This window comes from Zootoca vivipara, chromosome 7, assembly GCF_963506605.1.
Source record: "Zootoca vivipara chromosome 7, rZooViv1.1, whole genome shotgun sequence".
Taxonomy (NCBI): Eukaryota; Metazoa; Chordata; class Lepidosauria; order Squamata; family Lacertidae; genus Zootoca; species Zootoca vivipara.
The window spans coordinates 46,189,740-46,216,522 of record NC_083282.1 but is presented as its reverse complement, the minus strand read 5'-3'; the positions used below and the strand labels follow the sequence as shown (position 1 = coordinate 46,216,522).

Here is a 26,783-nt window from a genome sequence, read left to right as displayed (position 1 = left end):
TTGTAATTGCACCTTGCTTTACATAGATATACAGTGGTACCTCAGTTTAAGTACACAATTGGTTCCGGATGTCTGTACTTAACCTGAAGCGTACTTAACCTGAAGCGAACTTTCCCATTGAAAGTAATGGAAAGTGGATTAATCCATTCCAGACAGGTCCGCGGAGTACTCAACCTGAAGCTTACTTAACCCGAAGTATGAGTGTAATTGGTTCTGGAAGTCCGTACTTGACCTGAAGCGAACTTTCCCATTGAAAGTAATGGAAAGTGGATTAATCCGTTCCAGACGGGTCCGCGGAGTACTTAAACCAAAGCGTACTTAAACCGAGGTATGACTGTAATTCAAAATTTGACCTGTACACGTAACCTCTGGTCCTTGATTTTGCATACCTCACTTCTGTGTATTTAAATGCAGTCATTGGGTGAGCAGTAAGTATCACAAGAAGAATCATGATCCAAACAAAACACCTACATTCCGATTGCCAAATGTGAAATCATAGTAACTGTCAGTGTTCCCAGAAATGGGCTAGTTTGACTTTATTCTCACTGGAAATATGCCGGGGAAGTTGTGAGGGTTCCTTCAGATTCAGATCAGGACAGGTTGCTGTTCTCTGGCATGGGTAGGGCCTGCTACACTGTAGCTCCACATTTCCCCCTTCAAAACGTTGCGGTTACTGCCTTGGGGTGGCTTATCTTGCAGAGGCATAACCCTGGCAAGCCCATTGCTTTTTAGGAACCTTACACTGGCCTTGCATGTTTCTGTGCTGCAGATAATTCTATTTAACAAATGTGTGTCCTGCACTGTCTGCTATGTGCCAGGCCGATGGTAAAAGCAGCTTAAAAGAACAGATTCCAACTAGTGAACAACGGAAGTGGCAGAACAATCAAATGCTTGAAAATAAAAACAGCAAATTACAAAACACTTCAACTGATATTTGAAAGGCTAGGAAAATAAGTCTAGGAAATCAAAAGGCTATGTGCGTCACATCAAAAAGGCATTGTCGTTGGCATTAGGTGTGCTTTCTTGGGAAAGCATTCCAGTGATGTGCTAAAATGGTGAAGGCCCTTTCTGTAGTCTCCACCTGCCACCTGCTGTGTTTTTTCCTACACTGAAATGGTGTTGCCTCCTAGCACTATGTTAGGACCTGTTGTCCTCAGGAATCTTGCCGATTTTCTGAGGGTGTTTCTTTCTTTAGTGCCATGAGGTCCTGTGTTTCATGTGGATGACCTCTGAGGTGGTGCAGACTGGGCCTGAGCCTACACAAGGAGTGAAAGTGAAGTCCTCCATTTTTCCTCTCTAGGAGGCTTAAGTACAATCACGGTGCTTTTGCTGGCTTAGTGTTGGCTCCCTGCGTGATTCTGCCACATCCCTGCAAATCTGCTGTAAGATGCAGAAAATCCACTCACTTTAGATGTTTGTAGAGTGCCTGGCATAAGGAGCCAAGCTGGCTCATCAGACTAATGAGCTGGCAGGGATCCTTGTAGCATCGTGGGTGGGTCTTGTGGGGGAGAGTCTTTCAGGATATTTGTATCCTGGCTCCCACTTAATGAGCATGCAAGTTGCTGGGTGTGGTAGGAAGGTAAAGATTACCAGATCGAGGCACTAGGCTGGCATGCAAAGCTGTAAAGAAGAGCTGGGGAGCTTGACAGCTCTCACACAGAATAATAAACACATGAGCCCTGCAATATTGCACTGGGACTGAAGGGGCTCAGATGTGCTTGGGCAAGAATGTTGGCATGGCTTGCAGAGTGCCTGGAAGCACTGAGCTCATCAGGTTACGTTACATGATAGTTGGAGGGGAAGGCTGGGCGGGGCTGGGCAGCTCAGAGGGGAGAAAAACAAAAGAAGCCCTTTGTTCAGAACTTACAGGGTGCTCCAAATTCTAGTGAGGAACAGACAATACTTCCTGATGATTCTTGAGGGTATTGGGGTATGGAGATTTTGGAGGCTAGTTTTAATGGCACTGTCTTGGCAACAGCAGCATGGTCCTATTGGCAGAGGTTATAGTTCCCTGGAGGAAAACGTGTTTTGCATGCAGAATGTCCCAAATTCAATAATTAGCATTTCCAGCTGAAAAGATACCAAGTGGAGAAAAATAAGAACCTTGGACTGCCGCTGCTAAGATAGACAGTGCTGTCTGTTGTGAATTCTTCCCAAGGCCTACCTGTGTAGTTGCAAGAACAGCCATTCTGAAGCTTAAAATACAAACAAGTGGCATTTTTTTGCTTGTCTCAGCTCAAAAATGTTCAGGGAGGGTGATGTTCCATTAGCCCTGCCATAGTTTACCCAAGTTAAAGTTCAATCCTATTTATTAAAAAAAGGATACTGAAATGATATAAAAAGATGCATTGGTAATAAATATATGTAATTATGACAAGTTCATCGTTCAGATTTCCTGGGCCTCTCACCACTGTTAACATGTAGTATCTCTTCCAAACCACATTCTCATTTAATGAGCTCCTCTCCTAGAATGTCCTTTATGAAGAAAGCTCTGTTCATTTCACAGTTACCTGGAAATGTATCTCCATTTGTATCCCAAAAGCATTCTATAGCACAGCTGGAAAGAGACACTTTGGGAGGAAGGAGTCACAAATTGAACTGAACTGGTGTGTGTGAGGGGGTGGCGGCAGACAGACAGACCAAGGCAGAGAACATTTGAATGGTCCGTGCCAGGTAGGAAGGCGACAGTGCACTAGCGGACAGCGTTGAATAACAGTCTCCTAAACACATGGACATTTTGGGAAACCCTAAGCAAGTTAATACCTTGCTACAGCCGATGAGTTATATTTTATGTATGCTTTATTTTTATTTATTTTGCATATTTTGATTACTGATGTAGTGCTAGAAATGAAGAGCCCAAATTCCTGGTGTTAGGCACATCTATACCCTACCAAACTGTGGGTCTGATTATGCACCCCCTTATCCATGTGATAGCCCAAAGTTCTTATTAATGCATACAGAGGTTGCTTCAGGGAGAGGCAACTGCCTCTTGCTAGGTTCTGTTCTACTCCAGCATGCCTAGAAGTGTGACTTCTGTGTGCCGCTTCTAGCATTGGCACCGCCCTATCATGCCTTCAGCACCATAAATTTTCCTTGCCTCTCCACTTCGTTTCCAAGTTGCCTAACCAAGCACCAACATGGTGACAGACACATTTTACATTTCTGGCTATATAACCCTGCTGAGAGGCGGGTCCTGTGAAGCCACATTTAATGGAAACATTCAGTTAGCACCATCACGGGGCCTCAGCAGATGTGCTTAGCAACTTGCCACCTGACCATTTTTATGCCAAATTTAGAGAAGTGTGGAGAAGCAACAGGTAATGGAATGACCTTCCCCATTGCTTTTGCAGTACCCTAGACTTGAAAGGAATCTTAAAACTGAGATACATATTTTTTTAATTCTAGAGAGCTGCAGATTGGAAGGAGGCCCAAACTTCCTTGTTTGTTGCATTTCACCAGTTGGGCTCAGGCTCCCTGCTGGTTTTGATTACCCTAAGTAACACCATATTCTAGCTTAAAACATGGCGGGCAGGACTAGTAAATGGCCCACGATGAACCACAGTGCCACAGAAAATGGGTCAGGGTGGCGAGCTCTGTGGAAGGAACAGATGGGCCCCCACCCTATCTTGCATGTCAAAAACTCACAACCACACAAAACATCATTAATTTTGGAATACCAACTAAATGCCCCTTCTTTTTTAGATGTGGCAACCCGACTCCTCATGTTCAGTGCACCTTTGTAAGTGAGGGGCCTACATTTCTGCGTGTCTGGACCTTGCATCTACCGGGGAGCCCTGCTGCTCCGTTCAAAAGTGAGGAAAAGGAGGGGGTATTTAGAAGGGAGGGAGATGCATTCTGTATGCAGTCAAACCCGTTCTCTTGTTGCATCTTCACATGCCTCAGAGCCCACGACTGAAAACGTGAGTGTCCCATGGAGCTGAGCCCACAACGTTTAATATATGCGATTCTATTTATTTTATTTGCAATATGGTGCGTACAGTTGACATTATGGGAAAATATCATGGCGACGAACAGCATAAAATCAACAATAACATGAGATTCACAAAACAAGTACGAAATACATCACAGATCGGCAGAGGAGGTCAATACATCGCTGGTTCAGTCCTCAGGTGAGTATCATCACCCTTGGGTGATGAGATTCATGCCTTGGCTGGAGTGCGTGTGTGACGAATGGGTACTCCCCACCCCACCCCTTAGGATCTTCTCCTCTGGTCGGGACTGAGAACCGGCGAGGAACCTGTGATCTCCACCAATCCCGAAGACGCTCTCTCCGCGTCCCCTAATATCCCAGCCCACGTGACATATTGGAGAGCAGCCCCCTGTCCTGTTGCACTAAACGGGGCTGACGAGGGCGGCGGCGGCGGAGACGGCGGCTCGGAGAACGGGCTGACTAGGAATGGCTGGCCGGAGCTGGCAGGGGCGGCGCTGAGCGCGCAGGAGGCGGAGCTGCCGGCGCGCCCAAGCAGGCCTGATCCGCTCCCCGGTGTGGGCGCCCGCTAGTCGTCCTGCCTGGGCTCCGCTGTGCTGCCCGGGATGGGGCGCAGGAGCCGCTGTTGCAGCTGGCCGGGCAGCCGCCCTCTCTGAGGCCGGGCCGGGCTGGGCTGGAGCCGGGGGAGCCGCCGCGCCGTCCCCTGAGCCGCCCGGCCCGGGCGCCGAGAGACAGCGGCACCACGAGCGCACGGCGCGGCCGGGAACGAGCAGGAGGTGAGCTGGAGCGAGCGGGGCCGAGCCGGGGAGGGAGTCCGCTGTTCGGGCGCGGGGAGCCGAGTGGGGCTGCACCCATCACGGGCGGGTGGGCGAAGAGAGAGACCCTGCCTTTACGGCCGGCAGCTTCCTTTTGTTGTCGGAGAAGGGGCTGACTGTGTTTCCAGCAGGTCTGTTGTCTTCGTGGTCCTCCTCACACGGCTACTCTCGGCGCCTCCATCACCTGCTCCCACCCCCGGGGTTCAGGGGCGCATCCCCAGGCGGGCTACTTCCTCCAGCACCTCTGCCATGTTTCGTCTGATCACCCACCCCTGGGCAAACTGGGCATTGTGTGGGCCGATGGGCTTGGGCATAGGTGTGTCGAGAGGCGCGGATGGATGCTCTCGCGTGTACCAGTTCTCGGGGGTGTGCAGCGTAGATGCGTGTCTCTAGATAACAGTTGCGCATGGATGTCTGTTTACAAGCAGGTACGTGGGCGAGAGTAAAGGTGTGCCTCTGGTTGTCTGTCTGCGCGTATCTCTAGGATGCTGGCACTTGAGCCCCTCCCCCAGCCAGCCTCGCTCCCCCTCCCCCAAGATGGCTCCTGCACAATCCCCAAGGCGCTTCTTCGAGCAGAGAAAGGCTGGGGCTGTGTCTGAGCCGCCTGGGAATTGGGGAGGGGGGCGCTCTGGCACCTGCTGCACAAGCTTGTTCTCAGCCCCTCCGCCTCTGGGCCGGATCACTTTTGAGGTTCTTCTACCCGTTTTAGGTTCCTGACAAGACGGGGGATTTCCTGTTCCAGGCAGGGGGATCCGTGGAGAAACAATGTAGCCTTTCTCTTAGTAAAAGGGAAGGGGCAGCTGCTTTTAGGAACGAGGGGCCTCACAGCCAAGGCAGCCCAGGGGGGAAATAATGGAGCTTGTATATGTTTACCAGGCTGTGTGCTCTATGTGGAACAGAATGGCCTTGTTGCTGTCTTTTGGATCAGTTTTGCGAAAAAAGAAGAGAGGAATAAGCACACACACAACAGCAACCGTTGGTTGGCATCCATTTACCTTCCCCATAGCTTCCCCATGGGCTTCTCTTCAGCCAACTGGTTTTGTTACCCCTTGGGAACCCATATGGGACCAGGAGCTAACACTATATATAGCATAGAAATGTGTGTGCCTGGGAAGCAGGGGGCTCTGTGTTGCCTGCGCCTTCCTGCAGGCACCATTTACAAATGTTTTACTTTCCTGTTTTCACAGATAGATAGGTAGGTAACTTTCCAAAACAGGTAACTGTTAGGGATGCTTATGCCAAGTCAGGTCAGCAAGGAACATTATTGACCTGAGGCTATGTTTTCTGACTCCAGTTAAAACCTGGATATTTTAATGTCCACAAATTGTATAAACATTGGTGTCTGCTCTCTGGTGATCATCAGGCAGAAGACAAGACTGAATTTCCAGATAAATTATTCACAGCCAAGGAGCAGCCCAGCTGCAGTCTGGCTCCATTAGTGGATTGTTAACATTGCAAAAGCCCATCTCTCCAGCTTTGCTAACTTGTATTTTGCACAGCTTGCCTGCACTCTGTTTGTACAATGGGATATCCAGCTACATACTTAATTGAGGAGAAAGGAATGGAGAGACTCCTGTGAGGGAAAACACAGGCAGACCTGGGATGTCATCTCATTTAAGAGGCTGCTGTAGATAATATCCTAGGAATAAGATGGTGGCTAATGGGCTCCTGCAATGTGTACTAGTTTCAAAATAGTCTTTCTTGCCCCTGAGATGAGCTGTCTCTGACACATGGGCCAAGTTGCCACTTAAGCAGTTTCTGACTTCTGCCTCTGTTTCTCATCCTCTTGTGTGAGAGGAGGCCAGGGGTTTTCTTGAATGCAGTGGATGTAGGTTGGCCAATGAAGTATCTGAGGATGAACTCGGGGATCAGCAAAGCTCCTGGGAGGAGATAATTATATTCCTTTGGGACCCACTCCACTAGGCAGAGTGCAGCAAAGCCATAATTTTGAAGGAATTACATTATGGACTCACCACAACTTCCACCAGGCCCAGCTACATGTGCCATCTAGGGCTGTTTGGGAGTTATAGTTTGGAGGGTGCTAGGTTGACAAGGGCTGCTTTAGGACAAGAGACACCTGGTTAACAGGTAAAACATGGTGGTTCTAGGATGCCAATGTGTATCCACATATTGTTTTGAGATATTTTTTTCCTTATGAGGAGCCATCTTATTGTGAACAAGGATGTGTCTGGACTGGTTTTCTTAATCTCCAGGTTCCCAGTGGCAGACTTTGGATCCCCAAATTTCAGTGGCACACTGTGTGATGCTAACCTTTGGTGCCCACCACCTCTCGTGATCCGTTCTACATCACTGTTGTGGCGTCCCCTGCGGTGCCAGTGCCTAGTGTGGCCAAACTGTATTTTGCACATCTACCATAAAACTGCCTCTGAGGTTCCCCACACCCTTCCACTTGAGCAAGGCCTTGTTATCTTCACCACGAATAGAGCAAACTCTGGTGACGTTATTCCTCCAGCAGACTCAGCAAAGCACTGGGATGCCATCCTGGCACACATTCTGAGAAATGGCTATTTTCGAGATTCCAGCTCTGCAATGTGGTTGAGTAGAGCAAGTGCACCCAGCCCATTGTGAACTGTTAGGAAGCTACATGGCCCTGAGAGCAGTGTGATGTGCTCTGCAGTCCGCTTCTGCTTGGAGAACAACCCATATACAGCAGTGGTGCTGGTGTCAGTTGGTTTGGCAAGGAAGTTGCAAATTTGTACGGGGCTTCATTCATCCCCTGCACCATCAGAATGCCCCTGGCTATGTTGTCTTCTACTCTTGAGCTCTCCCTAGTGTATGCTTTGTTGGGTGTACCGTAGTGGCAGATGAGATGTGTGAATCTCTGGAATGGGAATTGTTGCTTCAGCTCAGATGTTTATATTGTTCCTCTCATTGCACTTTCCTCATTGTGTCCTGGAGCAAGTAGCAAAAGTAGGATGTTTGGGACATGCAAGGTTAAAATCAGTGCCTTATAAATCCTTTTCCCACTCTTCTGCATTCACAATAAACATACCGTACTTAGGGGCATTGTTGTTGTTGTTGTTGTTTAGTTGTTTAGTCGTGTCCGACTCTTCGTGACCCCATGGACCATAGCACGCCAGGCACTCCTGTCTTCCACTGCCTCCCGCAGTTTGGTCAAACTCATGTTCGTAGCTTCGAGAACACTGTCCAACCATCTCGTCCTCTGTCGTCCCCTTCTCCTAGTAATGCCTTAGGGGCATTACTAGGACCTTAAAATACTCAGGGCACATGCCTTTGGTATATATTTGCATATGTTAATTTCCGTTCATGTGTAGGTGTAAATTTAGGCTCCCTTTCAAAGGGAAAGCCACCCTGCAAGCAAAATGGTTTTGCAAAGAAGAAAGAAAGAGGGGGGCAAGAGATCTAGGGCCTAGTGCAAAAGATCCAGGACTCAAGACTTCTGTTCTACCCCCTAATAATGTCCCAGCGTGTATTTCAGAAGTTGCGAAAAGCTGTGATTTGTGTGCCAGGGTGAACGCTGTTGTTTTTAGTTCAACTCTTTTCAACCCCTAGTTCACAGCTGATATAAAAACCCCCTGCACATAGAAATGTGGATGTTTGGGAGAAGTCCAGGCTTTCCCTGACATTTACAGTACATTACTTTGTGGGTGCATTTTCCCCCATGGGAAAGCATTCAACCTCACTCCGAACCTTCAGGTCAGATGATAAATCTTTAGGAAGAGTTTTACAATTTAATCTGTTGTTTGTGTGACCTAGACCTGGATGAAATGAAAATTCCTGTCCGTTAGGGTTGCATGCAAAGCAGCATCAACAGGGTCCTGCAGGCACAGTGGCACTTCTGTTTCTTCTCCTACCCCTGGTGTGCCCCCAAAATCTTCTCCAGGGGGTTACCCAATCCTCCAGAGGTGATTTTGAGGGTGCATGTGGAGCTAAATGGGAGAGGAGGTTCCATTCCATTAGCACAAGGTCTTTTGTACCAGTGGAACAGGAGCGTTGGACACAGTCGTTGTGAATTTGGAGGCAGAAGGGAAGTAGTGATGATCAACTGATTGTTGTAAAATGAATACAGAAGTGTTTTCTTGTGCATACATATTTTGGAAAGAGTGACTACTCCCACCACCAAAAAAATTTCTGACAGCTCAATTCAAAGAGCATGAGACTCATAACCTCAGGGTCAGGGTCAAGGGTTTGAGCCCCATGTTGGGTGAAAGATTCCTGCATTGCAGGTGGCTGGACTAGAATAGATGATCCTCGTGGTCCCTTCCAACTTTACAATTCTATGATACTGTTATTCAATGCCTCCCCCATGTAAGGCGGGAGCTATTGGCTTCTTCCCTTTTTGTGAGGGTCGTAGAACTCTATAATACAGTAGTAAGGCATAGAAAGTCTGCTGTTTCAGTCACAAAGGATGAAAGAGATTTTATGGGATTAAGGTATGTGGGTGAATGTACTGAATATGCAACTGTCTGACGTGCTAAATGCTTTGTGATTAGCCCAGCATTTGCCTGAATGAAACAGCTTATTATAACTTTCCTCTGTATTAAGCTGAGAGCCAGATGCTTTGTCGTGGTGCCTGAAGTAGTTACTTGAAAACTCCTATTTCCTTCCATCAATGGCAGTGAGTGCAGTGAAATGTTTTACTTTGGCATAAGATGAGACTCCAAATAAATAAATCTATTGTTGTTGTTTCAAATAATATTTATTAATTTTCAAACATTTTAACACAAAAACAGAAACAGAAAAGCAAAAATAAAACATAATCAAAAAAAAAATCAATTCATTACATTAACTTGACATTGTGGACTTCCTCGATTCCCCCCACACTGGGTCCATCTATTTAATCTAAATTAAGCAATTTTCCTTTTTCACCTTAAATCGTTCTGACACAATCTTTCCATTATTTCCCAACCAATTCTAATCTACTCAAAGAAAGAAAAAAGACATTGACTATCCTCAACCTATAATTCATTAATTAATCCAAATCTAACTTTATTTCCCATCCATCTCTAATTCTTCCTTTAGCCTCACAATTTATACCCCAAAATTTTTTCATACATTCAAATATTATTTCTTCTATCATAATAACCTTTAACCACATTTATCTAATTCTACCCCCCTTCCCCTGGACTCCAGATCTCCCAGATGTATCAACCAGTTCCATAAAACATTCCAGTTTCGGACCATCTTAATCAATCAGAAAATAACCCATTGTTACTCCTCAGCCTATTCCCACTCTTTCGCCACCTGTCCACCACTCTCCCTTCTTTGTCCCCTGCTGCCCCCCCAATTTTCTAACTGTAGCACAATACCATTCAGCTATGTTTCCACTTTTCAGCCCTATCTCAATCCCCCCCCCAGTTAAGCTCAGGCCCCAGCATGGATCCTGCCCTCCCTCTCTCACTGGGAGAACATTATTCCATGCTGGTTCTTCTTTGAGAACTCCTTGAATCAAACATAAGTCTTGTTCCCCCTCTCCCACTGGGGGAACAATATTCTGTACTTCTTCCTCCTCTTTTTTAAGTTCAGTTATATTGTCCAGGACTGATGGATCTTCCTCCTCTTCTGCATAGTCATTTACAATGCCCTCGGATGATGCTTGTTCATCTTGCTTCGGTTCATTCTCTACTGAGACCAAACCACTTTCCACACAGTTCTGTCTTATTTTACGAATCTCTATATTGTTCTGCTGCAATTCATCTCTCACGTCCAAAATCAGTTCCAGGAGTTTTTGATAATCCACAAAGTCTAAAGAGCCAGATGATGTTGTGTCTACTGACATCCTGTTTATATCAAATTCCATGGGAGCTGCAGAGATTACAATGCAGGAAGTGGCGCTGTTCATATTGCCAAACCTCAGAAACAAAGTTTACGTCTGATCTGGTTATCAACTCTCATTTTTAATTCTTGTTCTTATTTTTAAAATATTGTGTCCATTTCTGAAAAGAGCATTATCAAACTTCTTGTACACAGCCTTATATTTGCTCTCTCTTCAAAGTTAACAGTTCTCAGCCTCAAAGAGGTAAACAAATTCTTTCTTATTGTGATGTCATGATGGCGGCTGGCGGTAGACCGGAAGTCCATAAATATATCTATTGTTATAGAGACTTTATTCTTCTTCTAACACAGGGACGCAGAACCCCTGGCCCTCCAGATGTTTCTGAACTACCCATCAGCCCCAGCGCAGAAATGGACAGTGGACAGAGATTATGGGAGTTGTATTTCAGCAACATCAGGAGGGCCAAAAGTTCTCCACCCCTGTTCTAACAAAACCTAGTTACACACAGTCCCATGTTCAGTACTTCCTAACATTTCAAACAGCTAAAATGAATTAAAGGAGCAGGTTTATTATTATTTTTAAGATGATATTTCACATACAGTAACTTGAGATGATGATGATATATTTATACCCTGCACTTTTCCCTGACAGGGATTGTGAAGGTCTTTGGGGGGGGGGAGGGAACAAAATATTTGGGGGATACCCAGTTCCACCCAAAAAGCCTTCCCCTGCCCCCCCCAAATTGAAAAAAATTGAAAAAATAGGCTTATGAAACCTTTTCTTTTGGAATGGTGGATAGAGTGTTACTCCCCAAAATGATTTTTAAAAACTACATAATAGGAAGACTTTTATGTAAGACTATGTACAGTACAAGATCCATAAAATATTATTACTGTACACTTAGAATAAGCAAGTCATGAGTTGCACACTGAAAGTACAATTCTCAAATGCAAAAGCAAGTTGCATTGCTACCTCTGTGAGGCACTGCAATTGACATGAGAAGGATTCAGTTGCTTTGCTTGTGGGCTTCCTCTTCTTGGCATAGTTGTTGGGTTTGTTTCTGTCCTCTTGCCTGGGCCTCAAAGGACTGTGGGTGTGAGTGGAGAAAGTAGAGGTTTTAGAAGTCTATGATAAATATGATGACAGATATTAAGAAGCAGAAACTGATGGCAATAGCTGTGAAAATGAGACTGATTAAATTCCATGAAGTATCCATTGAGTCTTGGTCTTTCCCTCCCAGTTCTCTTTATGGTATTGAGTGCTTTCTGTCTGCTTGACACTGTGGAGGACTGGAGGAGACAATAATATTATTTGTTTTGCTATTATGTTGATGAGTTATTCTCTGTGTATAGTGTTTTACCTGCTCCTCATAAACTGGCAGAACCAAAGAGAGGCTAGGTTCCTTACACCCTTCTTGACCATTCGGCCCACTATTCGTCTCTTCTGCTGAACCTGTCAGAGCCTGACTTTGCATACAGTGGAAGTCCTTAACTTACCAAGGATTTGAGGTCCATTGGCCACCCTTACCTGGTTTAGCTGGCCAGTTGAAGCCATTTCCCAGAGTGTGCCACTGTCACATTCTGACAGCCTATATGATCCACAGATGAGAGTTGAGTGCTTTGGCTGTCCAAAGGTGGACAAACTTTTCCAGAAAGAGCATTATGAGTCCCCCACCAGAGGTACTTCTCCTCCCCTAACACCCATCAATCTGCATAGTGCATTTAAAGAGTATTGCGAATGTTTCAGTGTCCCCAGAAATGTCTGTTTTGAGGTAGTGGTGAAAAAAACCCTGGATTTTTTCATCATGGCTTCAATATTTCCAGAAAATTTACTTCTCTAGTTAGACTTCAGACTCCTTGGGAATCCTAAGAGTGCCATCCTAACCATTCCTATTCAGAAGTAAGTCCTATTAAACACAGTGGGGCTTATTTCCAGATAAGTGGAGCTAGGAATACAGCCCTGCTCTGCTTTCTGTTCTTTCTGCCTGCTTTCTGCTATTATCCTACAAATCCATTGTCATAGATGAGGGGGGATCCTGCTGATAAGGGTAAGATCAGATACTCTCCACATGTGTGCAATTGTGCCTTAGATCCAGCTTGCCTTTTTTTAAAATGCCCTCCGCAATAAAAAGGGACTCCAGCATGGGACAGCAGGATTTCAAAGTAAAAGTGGAACAGCCCCTTTTAAATAAAGCTCCTTTTGAGAATTATTCCCTTCCAAATGCTGTGGAACTGGTGCCTTTATCTGATAAGAGGTGTGATGAGGGGTGATTGATCTGTGTTACCTGTCATGTCTGTGTGTGCAGGCTGTAGATCTTTGAGGGAGCAAAGGATAATTGAATACAAAAAAGGAGGTGGGGTGTGTGTGCTGGTCTGGTGTGGTAAAGGTCTTGTTTCCAGAGCTGGTATCCAGTTGCTGTTGGAGAGATAAGACAGGCCCTGATCCCTGGAAAGGGATGCAGTGCCTAACTTGGATCATTCACCTCTTGATTCCTATGCCTGCCCTCCCCAAAGCTCAAGGGACACCTGCCCTTCTTTCATTTCTGATGTTAAGGCAGGAGCATATCAGTGCTGGCAAGTGGGAAGCCCTCTCCTTCCTTCTTAATAACCCCTTGCTGAGTGCCAGCCCTTCATCTCTTTTGTTTATGTTTCTTTGGCTGGGTTGCTTCTTGCCCATTTGCCAACATTTCTTTATAGGGGGAGATAGAATGTCAGAAGATTTATAAGACTGAAAAAGCTCATCTACTTAGACTGGAAGCAGTGCCATAGTGCAAGCATGCATAGTCATTCTGCAGGTTGTGGGTGATGGTAGTGATAGGATGGCCACCCTTTCCCCATGAAACATGCCCAAAATTAGTGGGGAAGACAGAAAGGGTAGTACTTGCTTGCCTTTAACACACTGTACTCTTATGAGAGTGATTGGTGGGTGCTGCTGGTAGGGAAGGTGTATTTCTGACCCCTCCATCTTTCCCAAACAGGCTTGGTGCCTGGGCCAGAGCCCCCTACACTGTGCCCCCCTGATGCTGGCTGGCCTGTGCCCAGAAGATGAGCAGATTGCTGGTGGGAGTGACCCTGGAGAGGATCTGCAAAGCTGTGCTGCTCTTATGTTTACTGCACTTCCTCATCATCATGATCCTCTACTTCGATGTCTACGCCCAGCGCCTGGACTTTTTCAGCCGCTTCAATATGCGCAACTCCTCCCGCACTCTGCCCTATGCCAATGTCTCTCGGCCTAATGGGACCACCGGGCCTCTGGGCCCTGAGCTCCTGGCCCCGAGTACGAAGTCTGTCAGTATCAACAGCACTGTCACCGAGAAGCCCTTACCACCTTGCCCAGAGATGCCTCCTGGCCTAGGTAAGTTTACAGATGAGCTCTGTCTGCCTCATGCCGTGTCCTACAAAAGGCCCGTTAGTGGTGAAACTGTATTGCAGTTATTGGGTTTATTTGTGCACTGCTTGCCACCTGCTGTTTCCCTGTCTCTGCTGCCTGTCAATGCAACAGTGTTCTAAACTGGCCTTTGGCTCCTGATAATAGGAACTAGAAGATCTAGGAATCTGCAGAACAGGCATGGTATTGCAAATCATGGGCTCCAATGGCCTCTAACATTGGAGCCAATCCTGCAGTGGAAAAACAGTTGGGAATATGTGGACAGTATTTGTTGAAAGCTGGCAAACTGAATAGTGTTCTTAGTATATTTACAGTGATCAGGTAGCGGACTTTTTATTTCCTTTTAGCCATGGCAACTCCTTGTCTCTTTCCCAGTTCCACTGTACCTAGCTAGTGCCTTTCTGCAGGTGGCTACAAGTAATTGGGGAAAGGGCTTAGATCCTGCACAGACATGGCTTAGTAGGGGCTACAAGGGTTAGCTCCTTCTTATGCTGATCTCTTCTAATTAATGCACGAAGTAGACCAGCTTTCACTCACCTGATGCCCTCCAGATGTATTGGACTACAATATAGCTGCAGCTGATGAAACCTGTAGCGCAAAAACATCTGGAGAGCACCTGGTTAGTGAAGACCAAAGTAGACTATCTCCTGACCCTTTGGGGCAAAACATTTAAGGCATAGATAACTTAATACCCTTATTCCTGACAGGTGAATAAAGAATTGAAGTACAAGCTTTGGTATTGATATTTAACTGGGGCTAAAACTTTTATTAAACAATGCAATCTGAAACAAGCAACAACCTTTCCTGTTAACTCTGAATCACTTAGCTGGATATTCAAGTTAACTCTGCTTTGACTGTTTGCTGTCTCTGTGGTTGATACATGTTTCAGTTTTTAGGTTTCTTTGCTGATTTTTTTCTGGGCAGTGCCCTGCCAACTTAGCTAATGAAAGGGACATGAGCTGTTTGTGTAAGTCATGAGGCTGTGGCTGATGCATAGATAATGGAGTCCTTTCTCCTGCAGTGGGCCGGCTCCTTATCGAGTTCAGCACTCCCATGAGCATGGAGAGGGTGCAACGGGAAAACCCAGATGTGCGGGAGGGCGGCAAGTACTCTCCCCCAGACTGTGTGCCTCGCCAGAAGGTGGCCATCCTCATTCCGTTCCGGCACCGGGAGCACCACCTCAAGTACTGGCTGCACTACCTGCACCCAATTCTACGGCGCCAGAAGGTGTCTTATGGCATCTATATAATTAACCAGGTGCGTAGAGAATGATAATGTGGGGGCAGTGGTGCAGTTGGGTCATTGTGCATTCTGGACTGAATGGTCTCATGGGCATCCCCTTCAGGTGGTACTGTGCATTACTTCAAAATAAGTGCACCATGAACTTTGCACCTATGGTGTGGAATGTGACGTAGATGCTTCTCACTTGCTTCTTGATTTAAAAAATCAGGCCTGCTCTCTGACATGACAATAAACCTGAAATACAGGTAGTGGGACTTTGCAGGATCTATAAAGGGAAATAGACAGTTCTGGAAAAAATGGGGGGAGGGGAAATAGAATGTTATTCACAATGAAATGTAACAAGAGAGAGGTCGGCCAGCTGCATCAGGTAACAGTAAGAGGGTCGTGACAGTTGATGTGACCCCGTTCCTTCATTATCTTTCCATACAGTATGGTGAAGACACCTTTAACCGAGCTAAGCTGTTGAATGTGGGCTTCCTAGAAGCCCTTCGAGATGATGAGAGCTATGACTGCTTCATCTTCAGCGACGTTGACCTGGTGCCCATGGATGACCGGAATCTCTATCGCTGTTATGACCAACCCCGGCACTTTGCTGTTGCCATGGATAAGTTTGGCTTCCGGTGAGTTTGTGCACTTTGATCTTTTTTGAGATGCCAGTGGCCCCTTGAAATTGTTCAGAGTGTCAGAGGCAAAATGGAAGGAGGAATGTATGACTTTATTGCACACATAACTTACCTTGCCAATGTAGCATAATTGAAACTGCCTTGTTGGAGACCGTATGGGGAGAAATATCCCTCCTGCAGTGTGTGCTCTCATTCTGTGTGGCTTGGACCTTGTGGGGACCTGCAAGCTGTGAAATGTGTTTCTTATCTAGATTGCTGTACAGGAACCTCCCCCATTCTTAAGACCACCATGTCACGTTTCTTCATCATTTGCAGTTTTTGTACTTAAAAATGGGGGTATACAACAGCTTTGGATGAATCCCAAGCCAAAGCAGGGTGCTTTACAGGGATTCTGGGATTGTCTGAGAAAAAGTGGAAGCTTTTCAGGGATCTAGAGACAAAGTGGGGATTTCCCAAAGTGCCTCATGGCGCTGTGACAACTCTGACAATTGTCTGCTGAAAGCAAAACGAATGTAGCTAACCTTCGTGTATAAGGAAAACACAAGGGTGGTGGAATGGCTGAAGTAGAACAAATGCCAGGGTAAGTGGGGTGAGGATTCTGTTGTGACCGACAAGTCAAGCTTGTAAACAGAGGGAATGAGTTCACCTGGAGTCTTCAACCCAGTGCTTTGTGGGGAGGAAAGGGAATCCCTTTTAGTTTTGTCCCCTGACCCCCAAGATTAACTTTAAAGGTACCTAGTTCACAAAAATTGAACCAATTTGTCTGCCATTGGCAAGTTTCATACCTAGGAAAACCTCTTTCATGTCTGCTTTCCGAACAATTGCCCTCCAAAGACATGGGAAGTTTAAGTGGACACCTTTTTATCCATCCCCAAACTGTGAAGGCTGTCCTTGTGGGAAAACCAATGAAGCTATCATTCAGAAATTTGACAGGACTCATCTTCCTTGGAGGCTCTGATGTCTGCAACTTTCATCCAATAGTGGGGGAGGGGGGAAAGTTTCCTTTAAAAAATAACCATCGAATTTCAAAGGTACCTGACAGAAAAAAGCCCCACCCTGGAACTATTTGGCTGGCTGAATCCACTGTGGAGTGGCTAATGTGCCTCAAAATTTTATCCACTGTAAAAAGGGGGAACGGTATAGCTTAAAAACAACAACAACCTAATAGTGAATGAGGGGAAATGAAACCTTGTTTTTCCCAACTCAGACACTGAAGCACTTGGGACTGAGGCATGTTGTTTTCTGAAGTACTGACTCAAGGTCCAAACTGAATCTTCTGTTTGGTGCACACCCCTAATTTAAACTTTGCTGCATCTTATATGACTAGATGAAATACTCCAGGGAAGTCCTTGTGATACCACATTATGGAATGGGCGCTTGCAAAACCTATATGAAGGTGATGTAAACAAGCAGAGAGGATCCCCACGTGAATGTTCTGTGTTGCCTATATCCTTACCTGCCAAACTAGGCAAAAGGAGACGGAGGAGGTACAGTGTGTATAAAATGGAATCCTGCATTCCAGCTAAGGAGAAGGGAAATGGGAAGGATTTAGGAGAGACCTGATGCAGTGGGAGCAATGGGTGACATCACATGGCTGATTTGGAAACTGGGATTTAGACTGTGTCAGGTGTAGCTTGGACCACCCAGGTTCTGTGCTCCTGAACTCATTCGTGGCTTGACTGATTCCCATCTCTCCTGCTTGTCCTCTGCAGGCTGCCATACTCTGGCTACTTCGGAGGTGTCTCTGGCCTGAGCAAGACACAGTTTCTGAAGATCAATGGCTTCCCTAACGAGTACTGGGGCTGGGGTGGGGAAGATGACGACATCTTTAACCGGTGCGTGAGAGGCTGGGCCAAGCCTAGCCAGAACTTGTTCTCTGCAAGTTTGTTGTAGTAGGCATGTAGTCTGTTTTTCCATGTGGCGTCTCCTGGGAATGTGCTGAGTGGCAGGGAACAGCATTCTCTTCTGGGGTGGGGTAGCTGTGCAAATGGCAGGTGGCAGTATGCAACACCTGCCTTTTCTATAACAATGCTCCCAAATCTGAGAGAGGAGGACACAGGCAGGTAGGTATCCCATAGCACATAACAGGCAGGGCCAAATAGAAGGCCTGGGGAGCCAATACTCTGAAAGCCAGAAGGGGTTGGGGTTGCTGAGGACTGGAGGGTGAGGACTAACTCCTGCTTTATTTAGAGTTTGCCCCCAACCTGTCTGCTGATCTTTGAGCTGCGCTGTTTCTTTGCACAGGATCTCGCTTAATGGCATGAAAGTGTCACGTCCTGATGCCCGCATTGGGCGCTACCGCATGATCAAGCACGAGCGTGACCGACACAACGAGCCCAATCCCCAGCGGTGAGACAATGTGCTTGCTAGCTCCCTACCTAGTCCATTTGCAAGCTACATAAGGAGATAGAAAGCTCCCACAAAATTTCTGCACCGTTTTCCAGGGCACATAATGGCTTTCAAGCCTGATTTTCAATGGAAAATAATCTTCCAGATGCCTCTTCCCTTTTATAGCATACTACTCAGTATGAGGAGAGAAGGGCCACATTTGTTTGCGTCCCCGTAGGATTTCCATGAGACAAACCAAGGTAGCCTACAAGTCCTTAGCCTTCCCCCTGAGTGTTTTCTATTACTGTGTGTGCATTCCTCTCTTTCTGACCCCATCCCCCATTTTAATTCCACTCTCTGCCTCTTATTTCTAAGAGACACAGACATGAATCAGAATCCCAACCATGCACCAGGTGTGATTGGTTAAATCTATGTTCTGCTAGTGCTAGGCAACGAAAAAGAAAGGGACTCCTGTCCTGTGCCCTAACATTTATTGTCTGGAACCAGAGAAAAGCCACAGCTGGCATGGTTTCAGAGCAAAATACTAAACTTCTTTCATGAGACCCTGACATTCGACTTGAGAAGGTTGTGTGGTAGTAGTGATAATCACCTATCATGAGAACTAAATGCAGTCACCATCCATGGCCTTCCAGGATCCTATGATGCCATCACACCTTGCAACCTTGCTATATCATTTGATAGGGACTGTTGTTTTACAGCTAAGCTCACTCTGTTACTTGGAACTTTCAGCCTGGAAGGGCTGTGTACAGTGACTGTCCGTTCATGTGTTCAGAAGACACAATTTCCTTTTGGAAGTCCCACGCAGTGCTTTGTATGCTGGAAATGTGACATAAGAAATTGCTTTATTGTGCGTGGATAATGTAACGTAAGGCTCTACCCAAAATCCTTCCAAGTGGCCTGAGCTGTCATTAGACTCTCTATTCCATTCATCAAGGAATGGCTTGTAGGTTTAACTTGAGTTAATCTAACTGCCTACTTACATGTGTAAGATGAGTTTCTCTCTGGTTCTCCCGGCAGGTTCACCAAAATCCAGAATACCAAGGTGACCATGAAACGCGACGGCATTGGCTCGCTACAGTACCGCCTGGTGGAGGTGGTTCGTCGTCCCATGTACACCAATGTAACCGTGGAGATTGGCCGCCCACCACCACGCCCCCCTCGGGGCTGACTCTTTGCTGCCTGGCTCTGCCCATGGCCCCATGCATGAGGAGCTGTGCGGATCCCAGCCCTGACTGGCTCAGAGGACTGTGTCCTGGCTTGGAGGAGCTGTCTGCCTCCTTTGTGGGGATGCGGGAAAGGCCAAGAATACATCTTCGCCTTTCCCCAGCCTTTGGCTGAAGCCCATCTCCTGATCACTAGTCAGTTCCCCACAGTGCCCTTCACAGGTTGGGGAGGAAGTGTGTGTGTGTCATGGTGCCTGGTGCAGCACTTAGGGGTCCTGGGCACAGCCAAGCCCCACTCCTGGTTGGAAGGCACTGAGAGCAGAGAAACCTTGTGCAGGTTCTTGAACCTCCCTATCCTCTCCCAGAACTTTTCACAGAGCGGCATCCCTTAAGGATCCCGGAAGTACAGTACAGGTAGTTGTTTACCTTTCCTCTCCGTGTGCAAGAGTGCCGTTTGAGCCTTCCTTCCAGGGGATGGCCTGGCATTGCGACAAATGCCAGCTCGCAAGGTGTCCAGGTGGTTCACTCGTGCCCAGCTGAGGAGAAGCTCTTCCAAAGGAGAAGCTCTAATGGGCCTGGCCACTGCCCACCTCCATTCATGGCTTGGTGCTGTCCCCCTGCTGGGCCCTGGGTGTCACTTCTGGCTCCAGTAACACAGGGGCGTTTTATACAAAACCCTCATTAGAATACTTGAGTGCTTCCTGGGTTAGTGTGACAGGTAGCCTGTCTGTCAAGGGACAACAGGTCACTCTTCCTAGCAGTGTTTGCTCTTCTGTCTGTGAATGGGGAATGTTGGTTGGGCAGCAAGGGTGGAATCAAAATGGCATGGTTCAGCCTACTCTCTGGTGTGGGCTGGCTTCTCTTTTTTTACAGGCACCGATGGGCCTATGGCCATGGCTACAGAACAGAGGAAGGTGAAGTTGGCTTCTTGCTGCCTGTCCCCTACCTCTCACCTCCAACCCACTTACCCCATACCAACCCCCACTCACCAATAAACCTTCCCGCCATCTGCCAGGCAACCTGCCGTTGACCACTCATCATGCCCTGCCACCACCTGAGGCCAGGCCCCTGGGTCCGTCTGCTCATGACACATGGTGGCCGTGTGCCTAATTCCTGGAGCTAGGAAGCTGCTGGTGTCCCTCATCTCTGGTTATGGTGCCTGGCAGGTAGAATCTCCTGCACTGGTACACTTTGGGGTGGCAGCTGGGCCAGGCTTGAAGCTAGGCATCAGCGTGTTGCGAAGCCCAGGTGTTGGTGACTTTTGTACATTTGAATGTTTTGATCCCTTTTCAAGCCTATGGTGAATGCAGCACTGGTCACTATGATCAGACTTTTGTATTCAATAAAGTTTCAAAACTTGGGAGACTCCTTGCCTATAGGATTCAGGTGGGGGTCTGTGGATAGGGGCAACGCTGCAGGTTTATGCAATCTGCACCCTTCCCTCCTTGTGCTCATCTTGGCAAGGTACAAAATGAAGAATTAAATTCGTTTCCAAACGAATGGCACCTCATTGTGCTTCCCCAACATGTTTGTTTAAAGCAGGGACTGGGTGTTCTGGCCCAGGAAACTCTGGGCGTAGTTACTCAGCCCAGAAGACAAGAGAGAACTATTCTACAAGGTTCTTTTATTGATGCTCTCACACACAGAAAAACTGTAGCAAAGTTTTTCTGTAGCAAAAGATGCTACGTTTAGTTGAAGCTGGAGTGGGAATGTGGAGGTGGTTGAGGGGTGATTCCCTAAATCATATGGGGAACCTCTGGCTCTCTAGATGTGGCTAAATTATTCCTGACCCTTAGCCATGCTGGCTATAGCTGATGGGAGCTGGGAGTCCAACTATATCTGAATGGCCACAGGTTGCCCACCCATCCTAAATAAAACAGGCTTTCTCATATGAGCTACTCCCCTGCGTAATAACTCTAGACATTGTCAAGGGAAAGGGGGTAGATCTGGAAAGGGGGCTGCAACTGGCAATTGCTTATGTGTATGGTTAAAGGAGTTGGGCCAGGGCTGGGTGTAAGGGCACACTAGGGCTTGTCTGCATAAGCAGAAGCCTTGCAGGTGCTGAAGAATGGCTGGCCCAGGAATTGTTTGGTGTTTGGAGCAGCTCAGGTGTGATGTGCACCTGTAGCCCGGCATCCCCGTAGCCGCTCACATTTAGCTAAGCGGTTTCCTTCCCAGTAACCGGCGTCCTGGCCGTCATGACAGCGGCAACGGGTGCAGGGCCCCACCCATATGCTCTCCCCAGCAGGAATTACGTGTCGCTGGCTCCCATCCACATAGCAGTTGGGCCCTGTGGAGAGACATGTCCATGTATTAGAGTCTGCCATTGTTTGCAGAAGTCTCATCATGAATCTTAGAAGCAGAAATGGCAAGCAGTTTAAGAGTACACGTGATAGGTGGGGGAGTCCCTAGTAGCTGGGGCAACCCAGCCAGATGGCCAGAGTGTAAATAATAAAATTATTATTATTATTACTCCAGCATTACATCCCTATCCTCTACTGGGAGCTCACCTGGTGCCTGTTCGTCCACAGGTTCTGTGCTAGAGGCTGCTTTTGTACCAGGAGGACACTTTTCATTTTCTGGGGAGCCCCTCTTCTAACACTAGGGCCAAACACCTGCCAGATCCTTCAAGATGAGGTGGGGGCTACCAAGTGCCCCCCATCATTTCTAAGTAGGAGGCTTCCTGTTCAGTTAAGCAAGCTTGTGCCTGGTCAGCTTGGCCCAATTCCTCTCACTTCCCAGCTCCATTAGGACAGGGGCCCTGAACAGCGAGACAGACAAAGTTCTCTCCCCCTTCTGGAGAGCTTAAAGTGGAACATTTGTCCCTTGCTGTGAAGGTGTGTCTTTCTCACCATCCTCACAGGTGGGGCAGCAGTGGCCCTTCTCGTAGACGGGATTGACGCAGGGCGGAGGGGCGCAGTCTGCCACTAGGCAACGGGCGATGCCATCTAGGTCACAGGTACACTGCTCACACTCTGAGGGCTGTGAGAGACAAATATTGGTCAATAGAGCAAGGCAGCTTTACAGCAGCACAGAGCACACGGTTAGGATGATGTTGCAGCTCCAGAACTATTTTGCATCAGTGGTGCAGAAGCTTATTCTTTTCTGAGAATTGCATTCCCTTGGGAATGTGTTGAGAATTCCATGCCAGTGGTGTGCTGGTCCAGAGTCAAAGTGGGTAGGGCATCTCCTCTGCTACCCTCTTTCCCCTGTTTCCCTCCCCCTTTCCCTCCTAATTAAATTAGGGTGAGAGAAATAGGTTAACCACCCACCCCACCCCACCATGTTGCAGAATTGGCTAATTCATTCTGGAACTGCAAAATCCAGTCATGTCTTCTGTCTGTAACTTGCTAAAAGAGATATGCATGTGCACATGCCTCAGAAACTCATGCCTCAGATACTTAATTGGATTAGGCTCCTGGCTGCATCTTTGCTTACCTGTCTCTGTGCTTTAAGTATCGGGGGGGGGGGGGTGATCGCAAAAGAAATATAAGGCCCACTGTCTTCTTTTTTTTGTAATGTGTGAAGAAGCATTCCAAACTGAATGCATAGCCATGGCAGTACTGGGATTATACCATCAGATGGCACTATCAACCAAGAATGGTAGATAACGAGGGAGGAAAAAGCTTCTGTCCCAATCTCCCTTGGCTTTGTATATCTTGTCAGCTCTGGCCAACTGAAGATTACTCTCAAATAATCATGCGGCTGGCCACTGGGGAAACTGACTGGTCATAAGAAAATGTTGAATAGAGAAAACTGAGTGTGTGTGAGATTGTCCCCAGTAGCACAGGACCATCAGGGATCCCAATATGCTAAAAAGGCCCTTGAATGTGTTTTGGAACCCGTTACCCAATCAAGCTCCTCCTTAAAATATCCAGCAAAGGATACTGAAGTCAATTTCAGCACCTCACCTCTTATTTGCCTTCTCACTTGCAAAACATGAGGCTAATTCTAGCCAAGCCACATGCCTTTGTTCTCTGCCCTAAGGGGAAAGTTCCAAGATTCTACCTTCTTCTGTCAAATTCCCTCCCTCCTGAACTAATAGGTTGGTTGTCTGATTTCACACTTTCAGGGTGGGATGATAAAGACTGGGCTCCACAAATAAAAACATTGGTCACTTGCTCTAGGTCACTTGTCACAATACTTTAATAACAAAGCTGGAAGATGACATCAACATTTAACCCCAAAAATCATATCTTAATGATATAATTGTCCATGATCATCTTTTATAACTCCAGGGAAGGAGATTGCACAACTTCACTGGCAAGTTGATATCTTGTTCTTATTACAAATTTTACTACAAACCTACAGTACAAAGGAAAGTGTTTACCCTTCCTAATTACAGAACTTCTCTCTATCTTGATCTACAGCACTTGTCTTGCTTATAAGCAAATACAAGATAACCTAGTTCCAGGAGGTGCTGGGAAGCAGCCCTATATTACTGTATCCACAACCCAGATGTTCTGGACCTAGAGCAAAATCTGGCCACCCCTAGTAAAGAACTGAGAAGCTTTGGCTGAGCAAAGTATTTTAGGGCAAGTTAGGCGCCAGCTGAATGTTAGGCGCCTACAGACAGCCACCCAATCTTAAACAACTCCTCACCCACAATAATACAACCACCAGACTTAACATGGACACTGGTACCAGAGCCTGCAATAAACCCAGATGCCAACTTTGCTGCCACATACACCCAGACAACACCATTACTGGCCCCAACAACATCCAACATACCATCTCAGGACTATTTAATTGCTCATCCTCTAACATTGTGTATGCCATCAAATGCCAACAGTGCCCTTCAGCTCTCTATATTGGACAAACAGGCCAAACCCTACGCCAAAGGATAAATGGACATAAATCTGACATCAGGAACCAGAAGACAGAAAAACCAGTAGGAGAACACTTCAATCTCCCAGGACATTCTATACAAGATCTCAAAGTAGCTGTCTTACTACAAAAGAATTTCAGAAATAGACTGGAAAGAGAAGTTGCTGAATTGCAACTTATCACCAAGCTCAAAACCATGGAGGGACCTGGTTTGAACAGAGATATCGGGTTCTTATCTCATTATACATGATAAGCGATCTTCAGCCATCTCAACCCTTGCTTTTTCATGCAAAACCATTTGCAGTCGTTTGCGGTCATCAACAGCTATCAGTCAGTCAATCACCCATTTCCACCACCCTTCTGAGTGATCCCCCCTCCCCATCCCCACCCCTCCCCACCCCTTCTCTACATAAGTGCCTGGAAACTTCCATTTCACTGTATCTGAAGAAGTGTGCATGCACACGAAAGCTCATACCAAAATAAAAACTTAGTTGGTCTTTAAGGTGCTACTGAAGGAATTTTTTTATTTTGCTATTTTATGATATTTTGGTTGGCCATATTAAAGTAGGTTTTTTTGGGGGGGGTGGGACTATGGCTCAATATGGCTTTGCAGAAAGCATTTACTTTCTGTGTGCCTTTCAATAGAATTTTGTGTTTGGGTAAATGGGACAGGCCAAGAGAGACCAGGCATCGAACAGACACACGATAAATTTGGTGTTTAGGTAATAGACAATTCACCTAGGAAGAACCCCACTGCCCATTCTTTGACTATATGTAGCTTCTTCATCAATGCACTTATTTTTGCAAACGCTCAATTCATGCTATCCAAAGAGCCATGGAGCCCAGGAATGGAGGGCTTTGATCTTCCACCTGCAGCCTCGGGACCAGAATTTGACTCTCTTCGGCTAGTGCAGGCCTAGTGCCAAAAATAATCCTTTCTCCACCCACCCTCAATTGTCCGAGTCAGCCATGCTAGAGATTGTTTGGTCTGTGACTCAGGTCCTAAAATAAACTACACACATTTTTGGCAGCGACAGACAATAGCCAGAAGCAAGGTGCTGAACTGGTCAATGTCAGGCCTAAGAAATGGATGAAAATGAAATTCAATTAGTCCAGGCACGTCCAACAGGTAGATCGTGATCTACCGGTAGATCACTGGACGTCTGTGGTAGATCACTGGCTCCCCCCAAAGAAGCTCAACAACTTTGGCTCCCCTAAAAAATGCTCAACATTTTAGCCCTTAACCCCCCCAAAAGAGGGCTTTCCTCCCGCCTCAGAAAATCTCAACAACTTTGACCTGAACCCCCCAAAAGGGGGTAGATCACTGCGAGTTTTTAACTCTGTGAGTAGATTGCAGTCTCTTTGGAGTCGGCCACCCCTGTCAAAGGATGCTCAGCTAGGTACTAGAGCCAATAAAATTGCCTTCTGAATTATCAAAGAGCTTTGGTTTTATGGGAACATCTTAAGAGTACCTCCAGCTTCATAGAGCACTTTTGATTTGGTGCTTCTCACCCACTTTGGAAAAATGCAATTTATCAGTTTTGTTTGTATTTTATTTTGCTGCCTTCAGCCAGTAATGAACAAACTATAAAGAGACACCCAGAATTCCTGCTTCCAGTCCCTTACTCTCCTGCCTAGGCCTCCCTTTAAGAACAAGATTTAAGAAACAGAAGTGACCGCTTGCGATTCTTAGACAGTGCCTTTTTCAGGAGCATTCGCCTTTTCTCCTGCTTTTGAATATCCTCATTTGCCCATCCATCACCCACCCAACCCTGCCCACCTCGCTCTAGATTCCTTCTCATGCCACCCCCATCTCACCCCTTTGCCTAATTCTCCCGTGTATGCCTTACCTGGAAATGCTGCCCCAGCTCATACACTTGTCCACGGTGCTCGCAGCCAACCCTTTCGCAGCGTGGGCAGCAGTCGCTGGGGTAGTGGCTGACGTGAATGCAGGCAGGTGGCAGAGAGGTGCAGTCCGTGCGGGCGCAGGCGGGCCCCTCCGCTGTGCACTCGCACTGGGTGCAGTGGTCACTGTCCAGGAAATACCACTCCCCAACGTAGTACAGGCTCCCGTTGGCATCGCACGTGGTCACTGGCCCTGCCAGTCCTGGGATGGGCACCAGAGTCAGCAGCAGCAGCAGCGGCGCTAAGCTCAGCTGTGCCAACGGAAAGGGCATCGCTGAACTCGAGGGACAGGTGATGGGCATGGGAGTTGGCGAGAGGGAGGAGCAGAGTAGCAGCAGCAGCAGCAGCAGTAGGGGAGCGAAGCGGAGGAGAGCTGGCGGGGAGAGTGGGCATCCAGTCCGCCCCAACGCCGCCCGCGGGGTCCCGCCGGGAGGTTGCCTGCTGAAGCTGCGGCTAATAACCGCCCTGGCGTGCCTCGGCCTTTGTGCAGCCGCCGCCCGGCCTGGCCCGCCCCTTCTTGCAACCCGAGCCCGCCCAGGGGCACAGCACCCCCTCCCCAACGGAGCGGGCGGGACCGGGGCGGTGGGAGGGACCTTGCCCTCTATCTGCACCTCAGGAAAAGCCTAAGTCCACTGTGCTCTCCTCTTCGTTCGTGCCCGGCTCGCTCCACTCCAAACCCCTCGAACACTCATCCGGGGAGCCAATGCTGCGTCTCCACAGTTCCCAGTCTCCGTGGCCTCCCAAAACACGCGCGGCGCTGGATCT

At 47.3% G+C, this 26,783-nt stretch overlaps 2 protein-coding genes across 4 annotated transcripts; one reads left to right on the top strand and one right to left on the bottom strand.

The window, feature by feature from the left end:
• Nucleotides 1-4,418: 4,418 nt before the first annotated feature.
• Nucleotides 4,419-20,473, top strand: B4GALT2 (beta-1,4-galactosyltransferase 2). 3 transcript variants are annotated; one of them, XM_035123193.2, is made up of 7 exons: nucleotides 4,425-4,725; nucleotides 13,500-13,876; nucleotides 14,931-15,166; nucleotides 15,581-15,771; nucleotides 17,487-17,609; nucleotides 18,019-18,123; nucleotides 19,141-20,473. In XM_035123193.2, exons 2-7 carry the CDS (start codon nucleotides 13,567-13,569, stop codon nucleotides 19,289-19,291), a joined length of 1,116 nt encoding a protein of 371 aa, XP_034979084.1. In that variant the 5' UTR covers nucleotides 4,425-4,725; nucleotides 13,500-13,566; the 3' UTR covers nucleotides 19,292-20,473. The 3 variants fall into 3 exon arrangements, with proteins under 3 accessions (XP_034979087.1, XP_034979086.1, XP_034979084.1); XM_035123196.2 differs by lacking the exon at nucleotides 17,487-17,609 and having other exon boundaries at nucleotides 4,419-4,725; XM_035123195.2 differs by lacking the exon at nucleotides 18,019-18,123 and having other exon boundaries at nucleotides 4,420-4,725.
• A 422-nt stretch (nucleotides 20,474-20,895) lies between these two features.
• LOC118088950 (von Willebrand factor C domain-containing protein 2-like) lies at nucleotides 20,896-26,781 on the bottom strand. Its single transcript, XM_035123197.2, has 3 exons — nucleotides 25,964-26,781; nucleotides 22,139-22,268; nucleotides 20,896-21,576 (listed from the first exon to the last, which is right to left on the bottom strand). The coding sequence occupies exons 1-3, from the start codon at nucleotides 26,318-26,320 to the stop codon at nucleotides 21,392-21,394; spliced, it is 672 nt and encodes a 223-aa protein (XP_034979088.2). The 5' UTR covers nucleotides 26,321-26,781; the 3' UTR covers nucleotides 20,896-21,391.
• Between the last annotated feature and the right edge of the window lie 2 nt (nucleotides 26,782-26,783).